The following is a 13,245-nucleotide window of genomic DNA, read 5'->3' as shown; positions in this document are numbered from 1 at the left end:
CTAGGAATTTTTTATCAATATCTAAATCACTTTTAAAAAAAAATCCACTTAACAAAATAAGTGGGAAAATAATAGCTGTTCTTTCCATTTCTCTGCTGCTATTTCTATTATTTATTGATATATTCATTTCATTTGGTGGTCTTCAAACAAAGGTTGGAATTTCATTTATCAGAGATGACCTAGTGGACATTGCACTGAACAGATGATTGCACTAAAAGACCTTGAAAGTCCCTTCCAAATCTATGATTGTTATTTATTAAATGTGTGTGTAATTGACTCCTTTTGTGACACAACAGCTCATAACACAGCATACATAATAACAATAATACAATAAACACAACGTCTTTCTATTGTAAAGTGCTCTTGCATGAAACAAATTAGAGGTGGAATTATGGCACTTAATTTTTTTCCCTAATAACATATTTCAAGTGCGTTTAACAGCCCTTATTACCAAAGTGGAATTGGATGCTCTCTAATGTCATGTTTTAGCCAGAACAAAATCAGGCATCATATAAATATTAGCTGCTCATACAGAATTTTGTACTGAATGAAACTTCAATAGACATTGTTATTGTACTTGCTTGCTTATTCTGTTCTGTGTTCTGTGTTTCCTGCAGATAGGAAGACAAAAATCCTCTAATGTAGCATTTGACAAAGGATACGTTTGGAGGCTCAAAGGAATGTATCTGTATTTAGATAAAAAATAACTTCCCAGAGTCCCCCATTGGGGGAGATGAGTGGTGATATAAATTTAAATAATAAATAAATAAATAAATAGTGTTGTATATTTTCCTATGACTATATTTGCAAAATTCGTTACTATTTTTAAGTCTCAACTTTCATGGCAACTTTTTACATACTGTAAAATGTCCTGTGGTCACCCATCTCCAGTATGACCTATTTTAAGAAAAACTGAAAAAGGTTCTTGAGTATAAATAGATCAACAGAAAAATTAGCTAGTGACCCACAAGTTTTGGGTAACCCTCTTTACCATGTTTACTGCTGTGTGCCTTAACAGGAGTTTTCCAGTATCTGATTAATTATGTCTTTTATTTCTTATGTGCTTCATATTTCAAATGACTTTCATTTTAATATACTTAGTGTAATGGTCACTAGTAACTTTTTGACAGAATGTGGAAATATATGGACAGATGCACTTCTTGCTGACTCAGAAATTTCCCATGTTTCCTATTTGTCATTTGCAAAACCACCATCAGATGAACAGTGCTTTCTGTAGCAGCATGTTAACTGTGAATGTTGAAGGGGAAGGAAGAATAGTACATTATCCAGAACACTTAAGAAAACTTGGAAGACCTTCTGTGTAAATGGTGCATATTTGTAGAAAAATCTTCTAGCTGTTGCGATTGCAGATGAAGGCTGTGAAGTAGATCAAAGAAATGAACATGGCATTTTGATTTTGCTTGCAGAAGTGAGGCTGCCATGTTGATTTAAAAAGCTACTGTGAGGAGGTACGTTCTTCAGACCTTCATCAAAGATCATCAGACCTTAAAGTGAAACATCCCTTAGTTTCAAATCATGTATTTTCCTTATATTCAAGGGTATTTACTTTAATTGGTTTGCTAAAACCCTTTTAATGCTGCTGCTTAATTTTTTAAAGGTGAGTAATGAGATAATGCAAAGTAAAACAGAAACAGTTAAATCAGTGAAATATCTGTTGACAAAACCATAGTAGAAGAGCAGTCTATATGTGCATCCTTTCATAAACAAAATCCTCCCCTTCACACAACCTTTCAGATAATATTTTTAAGTCATTTTCTGAAGAAAGAGGAAAGGGGGGTACCCAGGGCACTAAAGAACTTTGAGCATCATGCTGCTTTCATTGAAAGGTTGGGGAGTGTTCCACCTATGTAGCCTAAAACTCTTGAAAGATCAGCATTTGATAGTAACCCGAAAATCTTGGAGTGTACTTGCAAAGCACCCTGAGCAGTTTCTCTTACTTCCTTTAATGCTTAGTAGAAGACCATATAAATTACAGACAATGCTTTAGTCCTAGCAGAGCAGTTTTTCCATTGAGGGCTGAAACTATTCCTTGCGGAAACACATGCTGTACATATTTCCATCAGAGGAAATTGCCACTAGAGATTCTGGACATGTAGGGAAAGATTCTCCCTTTCATTATATTATTTTCTGTAGCATCTAAAAGTCATGAGGAATTGAGCATGGGTCTCTGTCTTATTTGTCCTTTATCTTTCTCCTTATCTTGTAATCACTATTTTTTTTCCTGTTTATCTCTTAAGCTTTGATTGTATTGTCTCACTTTCGGTTGCTACTTCTCAAATCTCTATGAGGACCTATGAGTTCAAAGAGTGTCTTTTCAAAACTTTTAATTTTGGTTACCAACCAAATTTTAATTTTGGTTACCAACCAAAATGACTTTAGGCCAGTCACTCTCTTTAAGCTCAATCCACCTCACAGGGTTGTGGTTGCGGTTGGGAAAATAGGCAGGAACATTAGGTACGCATGCCACCTTGAGCTGACCAAAAATAAAAGCAGGATAAAAATCTAACAATAAACAATAAAAGTAAGTATTTGTTAAATGTTCACTTGGGAGAACTTAGATCAATATTCATTTTAGCCAAGTGTCAGCATGGATGAAACGTCTTCAAAATTACACATTGTGGCCCCAGAGCTTTGCTTGTCTGTGGATATGGTGAATTATCTGGATACCACAGCTCAGTCCAAAGCAGACAAATAGTTAATGTCCCCCTAGAAGCAGTAGAGCTAGTCGTCTTTGATAATTTCCAAGAACGTAGTACGTGAAATAACATGTTAGAGAGGTAGGATACTAAAGCATCTGGGTTTAATGCCTTTCCTTTCTCACTTGATGCTGTCTAGGAACAGATTCCAGTTAAGATAAAAAAGAAGACATGCTGACAGAAACACCTCAAACATTCTTGAGGTATTTCTTCCTCTGAACTATGAAGAATACCATATGTGATCTGAATCTAACCTGATATGACTGCTTTTCATTGGCATTCCTTCCCATTAATGTGTGGTGGTGTTGATTAGGTTAACTTTTAGGAATACTGTCATATTTTAAACTTCTTGGAAGAAGATCTAGTTTTTTTCCACTGGCAAAAGGAAGATTCCTGGCTTGCAATCAATTGTTGCTTCATAATTAATAATGCCTCTCCCCCACCCCTTCTTCCCCAGGGTTCTCAGATAAAATGTGGCTGGAAAGTGAACTCTTAGTAAATGTTTTAATAATGCTATTCATTTTTAAATTCATTAATTTAGTATATATTAATGAAACTAGTATTACACATGTAATATTTCTATTAGAATAATATTTTCATTTGCAATTAAAGGCTAAAATGTCTCATTACTGGGTTTTTTAAAGTGGTTAGTAAATCCAATCAATAGGCACAACTATATGATTGTGGTGTGCCTTTTTTAAAAAATGAAGAAAATAGATAAATTAAACATTTAGCTGGAGGTTCTTGGTTGCCTGCAATTAAGGAGCAGGTAAAATAAGGTATTCCATTACAAGCAGCTTCTTTAGGAGAGAAAAATGAAATGCTGCCAGGGGGTGAGTGTGTAAGAGGAGGAAATGAAGGTGCCTAGCAGCAAGGCCCAGAGATTTACGTTGAATTTGGTACATAAAAAAGGATCTTTAAAAGAATCTTGGTAAGTAGATTTTTTTAAAACTATCATTGCTTGAACTTGAATGCACATTTGTTGAAAGATATTAAAACATTTCATACAGATGTTGCAGTTCTAAGAAGTTTCATTTTGATACTGTATTCAGCCACTGTGGTTTAACAAGATGATGTTGATTTAACAAGGTGATCTTGATTTAACATTTTTCTGCTTTGGTGAGGTTACTTTCAAATCTTGTTTTGGCTTTGATTTTTTTTTTCATTTGCTCTTCCTTTTAACCCACTAAATCTATACTTTTGTAATATTCTAGGCAATAAATCCCAATTATATATTTCAGGTCTTAAAATAAGGCATTAGTTTTGTGCCTGATGTTAAACGTGTTTTTTGATATTACTGAATCTTGCCTTTTTCTATCTGTTTCTGTGTGTTATTTATGAATAATAATGTATATGTTTTTAAAAAGGGTCATATAAATGACAGCATTGTTTTTATACTTTGACAGAAGAGACAGTCTTGCACTTTAATGATGCTGTAGTACTTTATTGGTTATACTTCAAAAGTCATATATCCATAATTACTGATTTGAACAGTTTTTGTTTGATTTATCTGCTTCTAGCTATAGTATTCTCTATAAATCTTGATTAATGGAAACTTTTATTACTGGCTGAAGAAGAAAATCTTGGGACTCTTGAGGGCACATAACAGTATCTAAATTACTGCTTTGCTTGCACTCTTCTGGTATCTACACTTCTTTAATCCTGGAAAAAAGAACAAGATGACAATTAAAATTAAAACCTGATTCTTATTTATGAGAAGAATCTTCTCTTATTTATCACTTACTGTGATAGTTGGGATTCTTGTTCTCTTTTTTTTAAGTAAAAGGCATAAGCCATGTTCAAAGTGGGCATGAGCTACAAACTGTCTGGTTGTGCTGTTTATAAAGCAGCAAGGCCTTGGAAATGTGTACTTTTGTACAATTTCAAAGATGGAGGCAGAGTTGTATCATGGAAGAGGAGTTACTTTCCTCTGAAATATGAAGTGAAGCCTCCTTTATTCATGAAAAGAGTATTTGAACTAAATGGCAGATTTTATAACATTCCTTGTCATTGAATGTAGCATAATTCAAACAGTAATAATGTCTGGAAATCAGTTTTGGTGATAAAAATAAATGTTGAAAGTTACATAAGTAATCAGTTAGGGTTTTTTTTTTTTTGCTGAACAAGTTTATGGTATGGAATCTAGAACAGAGTGCTAACTATAGCATAAAGTCACTATATATTTTATGTGTTGACTAAGAAGTAAAAGAGATGCTGTTTGTGTGTGTATGTGTACACACACACAGACAATTTAACATATTTATTTTTAGACATGTAACAAACATCTTGGTGATATTATGGTCGATAATTTTTTTATTCTCTAATAAGGAGAAACAGACTCATATGGCTATTCTTCTGGAAACTGAATTATTATAGAAAAGATTACTTACCACTTCTTCTTGCTTGGTCTTGTCAGCTGGCCATGATTCAAGAGGCGTATCTGGGATGAGTGGAGGTAGTGGATATATGGGCTGATTGGTGTTCCCTGGTTGCTGAGGGTGCATTGATTGATTTGGATTCACTGGTGGCTGGGGTTGCATTGGATGCTCTCCTGCCTGTGGTTGAAATGGATGTTGTACAGGCTGATAGTGTGGAATTAATGTATTATGCCCATTTATTGGGACAAATGGGTTATGACCAGGTTGCTGCAAATGTGGATTGTGAGGTGGCTGTTGTGGCTGCATTTGATGGAGAGCTGGTTGCATTGTATGGACCCCATGAAAATGAGTTGGGTGCATTAGTGGCCCTGCATTATGGTGCATCCATCCTCCCATGGGCTCATAGCCATAACGTGGATACTAAAAAAAGGGAAAAAGTTACGATTACTCATGCATATAGAATATTAATTACTACAAATCAGACAGCTTGGTATTTTTATTAAATAATGTTGTTATAAATATAGTATTTCTATAAACTATATTCCTGCAACATGAAGAAAGTTAACGATTCATCCAATTTATCCAGCTATTTGAAATACAGTGGTTGTAAACTGTGTTACAGCTATTATTACACAATATGAGTTTATCACATGTAACTTACACCTACTCATACCTACTCACTTCTCTTACTGAGTCATTGTTGTATATTGCTTGACTAACACATTTTCTGTTTCTGAACAGTGAGCATTAGGTTGATTGCTGTAACGTCAGGAATATACAGATGTGGACAAAGATTGTGTGAAAATAAACTTTAAACTGAAGTAGTTCACAATTGTGATCTGAGCTATAATTATGCATAAGAAAACGTGAGTGCCCAAAACTGAACTGAGTAGAATCAGTTGGGCCACCATTTTCTACTGGGTTGAATACTATTTCATATTTTTACCAGGGAGAAAAGGGTGATGTTAGCCTTAAAACAACAACATACCAATTTTGTCAGTACTTTTCTAATATGCAGGGAAAGGGTTGGCACTATATTATAGCCTGTTACATTTCTGGCGTACCAAATGAATTTTGTTTTCTGTATTTTAAAGAAATACAGAATTGTATTTAGACTTTTGTTTTAGACTTTTATCATAGAGGTTAGAAAAACATCTTTTTCACATGCAATGAATCAAAAATATATAAACATTTTGAAATCTTGGCCTTGGGAATCACCTGAGTTTTAGGACGTTTTAAATAAACAGAACAATGTAGAATTAGGTATATCTGTGTATCTCAAACTGTGTATACCATCTCTAGCTCCACTGCTGTCATTGTTAGGAATTTATGAGTAATTTCTCATAAGGGGTAATTTCATCGAGACATACCTGATGTCCTATTATGCTCTGATACCATTTCAAAGGTGTCATTACCTTGAGGATACAAAAACAAGCACACATTTATGAAATCTAACAAGCATTATAGATAGTTTACTTTGTGTCTGGCTTGATACCTCACACTCAACCAGTGTAGTTTAGCAGCTAAAGTGTTGGATTAGGATTAGAGAATCTAAATTCCAGGCAATCTTTTGCCATGGAAACTCACTGGTTGACAACTACTTCTCATTCCAAATCAACTCACAGAGTTGTTACTATGGGAAAATATTTAAAGAATGAATGCAGTCTGCACCATCTGGAGGTAAGGCTGGATATAAATATAATAAATAAATAATATATAACTTACAGTGGTGTTTGTATGACTTAGTGTGTTCTGTGAACTCAGACTGTATACACTGTGATTAGTTTTTAGGGTAACAAGTTTTTATTATGATGCATTATTTGTTACAAGGATTATTTACAAATATTTCATATGACCTTTCCATGTTTTTAATAATTGAAATTGCATACTATAGAATTACAGTGTACAGCATATTGCCAGTATTTTATATCTAATAGTAAATTAGGTTTCATTATTTTTCTTTTTCAAATAGGTAGACTGCATTTAATTAAAACCTATATTGTATGTGACTAAGCATTTAGTTTTATTGGTTGATTATTACACTTCTGTATAAAAACTATTTAAAAAGCCACTGTTGCATTGCTTGAACAAAATCTATTTCTCTATCACATTTTACTTCCAGTTAGAATAGCTTATGGATAAAGTGAAAGATTGTGGAGAGGCTGGTAATGGAAGGAATGTTAAATATATACAACCAAAAGATGGGAGGGGAATGCACTGGTAGGTTATCTCATAAACAGCATGTAATCCAGGTAGCTAAAATCATGGAGGTGGGGGGAACAATTTAAAATGTCATAATAGACTCCACCTAAATGAATTCACTGATAAGTAAAGGTTGGAAATTCTCACAGTTCCCAAGATCCTGTATTCATCCCTAACACTAGCAGTATAGTCACCTTACTGAAGTCTGTAATTCCTGCTTTGATCTTGCTCAACTGATAGGTATACACAAATTAAATTAAGGATAAAACAAGCCAGTTGGAGTGTTCTTTCAGAATGTTTGGACTGGGATACTGACTGAATAAAACTCAAAATGGCTTCAGTTCCATGTTCCACTGGAACCAGTTAGGAACATTTTGGTGTGTTCTGCCATGGGAACAATGGGAAATTCAAACAAATCTCTTTTTTCTTATTCTAGGCCTTCCCCCCAAAAGAAGGGATAATAGTACATGCTACCTGTCACCTGACCTACAGAAAAATTAGCCTGGTCTCTGTCTCTGAACATCTGCTTTCCGAATCTCCTCAATTGACTCCAGCCAATGGCAACAGCGATGGAACTTGTGCCATCTCCAAGTTTCCATGGCTTGGAACACTTAAAAAAGGCAGATAGATTAATCAGCACAGGATATATGTAAATTAAAATTTTGGATTGCAGTGGTCCAAAGATTTTATTTGAAACAAAACTATGAAATGTGCTGTGTATTGTTCCAGGAGCATGGAACACTTTGAAAGACTATTTTTATTCTTAGGATATTTTGAACACGGAGTGTTTAAGCATACCCTTCATGTAACTGTCCTTGTTTCCCAGCATAAACAGTAAACATTTTAGCATATCTTGTACTTGATCATTTCACCTGAAAGCAAGGTTATATAAAATAACTGTACTCGTCCTAGTTAACAGTTGTCAAGTCAGTTGAAGAGAAACATTAGATTTAGCTTTTAGTAATCATGTGCTCTCTACTCCTTTACTGTATGTATATGAGTATGAGCAACACACAATATTTAAAAGTTTTTACCTCATAACTGAAATTGATATAACCAGGATGTTGTGGTAGCTGAAAAAAAATGACATATTTACAGTGAGAGAGAGAACCTATTTAACATGTCCATCAGTAAGTATATGTGGGACTTCAGTGGGATGAGTAAATTGAGATAGCTGCATCCTTCATTTATGAAATAATAAGCCAAATCATGCATTGTTTTAAACCTGTTTATTTAGGATACTTTAAATCAGATATCTGAGAAAAACTGTGAAGGCCCTATCTGAAATTGTAAAGGAAAAATAATGTCAATTATAGTATTTCAAACCTGAATAAAATACATTTAAACTGAACTCTGGAGTTGGAGCTGAAAACTCATAAGGAAAACCCTTAAATAAAAGTTTGTGCACTATAGAAGTCTGTAACAGTGCCGTGAAGGTGGTGGTCTGTTGAACCAATCAAGAAGAAAATGAGGAAGAGCATTGACTTATAAAGTTCTCAACCATATTCTTTATAAAATAATGCTCAGAGTATGAGAAACAAACAAAATGAGTTTTTAATTCAGGAAGGAAAATATGATTTAATAAAAATAAATGAGACCTGTTGAGATCAGTGGAACTTGGCATTTGAAGGAAATTCAAATTTGAAATTGTATTTGAAGGATATAATGTCATCCCCCAGATGCCCTTGTCATCTCCCACATAGACTGTTGCAATGCGTTCTACATGGGGCTACCCTTGAAGAGTATCTGGAAGCTTCAGCTGGTCCAGAATGCAGCTGCACAGACAGTTATTGGTGCTGTTAAATCGGCACATGTGACACCACATGTTACGCAAGCAGCATTGGGTACCAGTTTGCTTCTGGGTCCAATTCAAGATGTTGGTTATCACCTTTAAAGCTTTACATGGCATGGAACCAGGCTACCTGAGGGAGCGTCCCATAACATCTACCCGCCCTACCCGGTCAGGCAGGGAGGTCATGCTACGGGCCCCATCAGCAAAGGAATTTCATCTAGCGGGGTCCAGGAGGCGGGCCTTCTCTGCAGTGGAGCCCACCCTTTGGAATATCTTGCCCCCAGAGTTGAGACAGGTTTCCTCTCTCCCAGCCTTCCGTAAGAAATTGAAGACCTGGTTCTGCCGCCTTGCTTGGGATGGGGAAGGTAACAGCTCCACCTGGGGGTGGTTGGCACCATAGCACCCCTTATTAATTTTGATTTTATCTCATCTTGGATTTTATATTTATTACCTTATTTATGTTTTTGTTTTTATTATTATTTTTATCGTAAACTGCCCAAAGTCCCCCATTGAGAGAGATGGGCAGTGATACAAATTTAAATAAATAATTCGTTCAAATGGAAAACAAGATTGAAGAATGCCTTTACTTGACAGTAGCCATTAGGCAAGGAAGTGCTAGTAGCAGGAGCACTGAAGAGATTATCCATGTAATTTGGAAGTTCTTTATTTAAACAGAAATACAACAGATTATAGCTGAACTTAGTGTTGGCCCTCAAAAGAAGTGTATCTTAATTAACTCATAGCAGTGAAAAGCAGGAATTCAAGGCAGGAGAATCTAATAGGATAAAGAACTATGGGGTGTGGGTTCCTAGAAAAACCAAATAATAATAAATGCAAACAATGACAATGGTTTTTTTTTTTTTTTTTTAAATCAAGAGCAGCGTAAGATGGCAGAGAGAAGTGGAATAAAATGCTCAGGGAATATCCGAAAAAAAGATAGTATATGAAAAGAGAGAGAGATTACTGTACATATACCTGGAACTTTAGAGGTATCAGAAAAACTAATCCAAATAGTGGTAAAGGATTCCAAAAACCTCAAAAAAGTCCCCCCCCTCAGGTCTATTCAAAATAAAGGATTTTTATGTCTGCTTTTCAGTTAAGAAGCCAGATGATCAAAGATAACAGAGAAAAGGCAGAGATATTCAACTCATATTTGAGTTGGCTTGGTTTTTTGTAACAAGAATGTAGTAGCCGGTTCCCAGATTCAAGAGACTATTACGTAAATAGCCAGGCTGAATCTTCTTTATAAAGGAAAAGTCCTGCCTTCCAGCCAGATCACAGGAAGGCTATTAGAAAGAAGATCAGAAAGGTTCCACTCTTATGTACACATGGGATATATTGGTCCTAAATGAGAAAACTTCATCTCGCTGAATCTTGATAAAGAGAGCTCTTTGAGGAACTTGCTTGGAAAAGAATCACTCTTGGCTTTAGGCAGTAACAGAGCCTGATAAGCAGGGTATATTTTCCACCAGGCAACTGGAAAGAGCAAGATGAAGGAGCAAGATTAAAGCCTGAAATTGATAGAAACATGATCAAAGAATATCTGTTTACTTTGGATGAGTTTAAATCTCTAGGACCAGATGAATTGCCTCCCAGGGTACTGAAATAACTTGCTGATGATTTGGCTAAGCCTTTATGCATTTATCTTTGACAAATACTACATAAGAGATGCAGTGTGAGGTGACTGCAGGGAACAAATGTTATAGATGTTCTTAGAATCAGAAAGTGGATAAAGGAGAACTGTAGACCAATTGGTGCAGAATAGATACCAAAGAGTAATCACCTTTGTAATCGCCTTGAAAACAATGTAAGTTTCCAGAAGTTAGCAAGGATTTATCAGGTGGTTTTTCAGACCCACCCTACCTTGTTTTTTGAATGAGTAATGTTTTTAGTAGATTGAGAGAATACCAGTCAGGTATTTTAGTAGATTGAAGGAATATCTTTCATGCTGTATTTTATAAAGCATTTAACAAAGTATCACATACATATTAGCAAGATAGTTAAGTGTGGAAATAACAAGTAGACACACAGATTGTCTGAAAATAGTACTCAGGGTGCCCATCAATGGTTCTTCATTGGATGGAGAGAGATACCAAGTTGGGTGCCCCAGGTTAAATCCTGGTTTAAATTTGTTATGAATGATTTGTATGAAAGAATAATTATCCCATGAAAGTGGGTGAGTTATCATTATCTTGGAAGACAAAAATAACTTTCAAAATGATCTTGATAAATGAAACAAATGGAAAAAATAAATGAAATTTAACGGAGATTAATGCATGAAAAAGAAAAATATACAGAAATAGGATGGGGCTACTTGTCTTGGTAATAGTACTTGTGAAAATTATATTGTAATAGTAGTTGATTACAAACTAAGTAGTGTGATGAAACAGGAGGAAAAGGCAATGGTGATTATTAACCTGTATTAAATATTTCATTTAGTTTTGGTCAGATCTTACCTCCTGTATTGGGTCTAGTTCTAGGCATTGTACATTAAAGGTATTCAGACAAGCTGAAAAGGGCTCAAAGAAGGGCAGCAAAAAGAGGGGGTTAGAAGCCAAGCCTTTAAAAATAGATTAAAGGAACAGGAATGGCATGAAAAGAGAATATAATGTTTGGCAGGGTATATAATGTTTTTCAAATATATGGAAGGATGGCACACAGAAAAAGATTTAAGACCTGTTCTTTGTTATTCCAGTATGCAGGTCTCAGAATAATAGGGTCAAGTTACAGGAAGGCAAATTCTAATTGAATGTTAGAAAAAGAAGTCCTTAAAAATAGGAGCGGTTTGATAATGGAACCAGCTCCACCAAGGTGATGGGCTCCCATTCACTGGTTAAGTTCAAGTGGAGACTGAACAGTGGTCTGTTTGATGTGCTTTTATTGGATTCAGCACTGAGGAGCAGGTTGGCCTCTCCCAACTCAGTGATTGTCAAGATATAATTGCCATGGATTTTGACTTTATAAATTCAATGCCTAGTAAGTATGACTGAATATAAAACACCTATTTCTGAAAGGCTAGGAGCTAAAATGGAAATAACTTGTCTGAAGCCACAGTCAGTATAGAAGCAAGGTATGAATCCCAAAATATAAAGCAAGACATATACAATCCCAAAATATAAGTATATAAAGAAAGAAATATACAGGTCTTGCTTTAGGTTGAAATTAACCCTAATGCTCCCCACCACCACAATCACCTCAGCACAGATTAACTCATCCAGTTCATGATTTACTCTTCTGCCAACCTTAGCCCCTTTATCAACTAATAGTATTGTGGCCAGTCTGTTCTCTTTTTCTTAGAATGGTGGTGGTGGTGGGGAGCAGTGAGCAATGAAGCATTGACTTCCAGACACTGTTCGTCTTCATTTTCTAAGAATAGAGTCAGTTTAGCGTATTCTGGAAAATAAAGATGGCAGGCAACTAATAGCTTCTGTTTCAGATTGAAGCAGTTTTAACCATCTTAAAAAAAGAACTTATATAAAACAGGTGACTGAGATTTGCAAATTGGGGTGTGTAAGAAATGTGCGGGGCACCATGTTTTCTCAAATTTTGGTAAAAGATGTTAAACCTTAGTATTTATAGTTTTTTCATACTTCTCCACTTGTCATGAACTGTTAATTCAATACCTTTAGAGTAGTTAACACTTACTGGGATTGCAAATGCAGTACTTAAGAGGCACATAACCAAAGTCCAGCTCTCCATCTTTCTCATGAAAAATCCTATAGCATAAAAAAGAAATATATTTTTTCCTCATAATAGTTCAAAGCCTAAAATATATATTCTTGTATTTTCTCAGTGTATTGTTAATACTAACTTTTAAAAGGTAAAGAACTATATGTTAATGGCTATAGATATAATATAGGAAAAAAGTATCACCTCTTTCCACTGGAACTAGTGAACCTTCAACTGCTTAGTTTATTAGGCTCATTAAAAAAGGAAACTACGGTGAATGTTTCCTGCAGTTGTATCTTGGCATAATAATACAGTATGATTGCTTAATTTAAGACAAAATCAACACATTCTCAGATCATTTTACCTACTGAGATGACTATTTCTAATGTATTTCACCTTCCCCAAATTCAGTAGATTTTTCATAAATTCAGTTCTATTTCTGACAAATCTTGCTTAGGACATACAAACCAATCCATAATTTTGTCAC

At 35.0% G+C, this 13,245-nt stretch overlaps 2 protein-coding genes across 3 annotated transcripts in view; one reads left to right on the top strand and one right to left on the bottom strand.

Moving 5' to 3' along the window:
- The window catches only part of ARHGAP6 (Rho GTPase activating protein 6), a 215,050-nt gene that overhangs the window by 136,186 nt on the left and 65,619 nt on the right, over window positions 1-13,245 (top strand). The gene's annotated exons all lie outside the window — the stretch shown is intronic.
- AMELX (amelogenin X-linked) lies at window positions 4,374-12,797 on the bottom strand. Its single transcript, XM_063304321.1, has 5 exons — window positions 12,735-12,797; window positions 8,332-8,370; window positions 6,466-6,510; window positions 5,108-5,515; window positions 4,374-4,379 (listed from the first exon to the last, which is right to left on the bottom strand). Exons 1-5 carry the CDS (start codon window positions 12,795-12,797, stop codon window positions 4,374-4,376), a joined length of 561 nt encoding a protein of 186 aa, XP_063160391.1.

The sequence above is a fragment of the Candoia aspera genome, chromosome 5 (genome assembly GCF_035149785.1).
Source record: "Candoia aspera isolate rCanAsp1 chromosome 5, rCanAsp1.hap2, whole genome shotgun sequence".
Classification (NCBI taxonomy): Eukaryota; Metazoa; Chordata; class Lepidosauria; order Squamata; family Boidae; genus Candoia; species Candoia aspera.
Note: the sequence above shows the minus strand (reverse complement) of the source record. Positions and strands in the feature narration are given on the sequence as shown.

Bases quoted from the DNA above. Each gene is read 5' to 3' on its own strand.
- AMELX (XM_063304321.1), bottom strand. From the start codon at position 12,797: ATGAGAAAGATGGAGAGCTGGACTTTGGTTATGTGCCTCTTAAGTACT. The intron at 8,371-12,734 runs GTAAGTGTTAAC...ATTTTTTTTCAG, and splicing joins GTACTGCATTTGCAATCCCA to CTACCACAACATCCTGGTTA. The intron at 6,511-8,331 runs GTAAAAACTTTT...TGTATCCTCAAG, and splicing joins ATATCAATTTCAGTTATGAG to GTAATGACACCTTTGAAATG.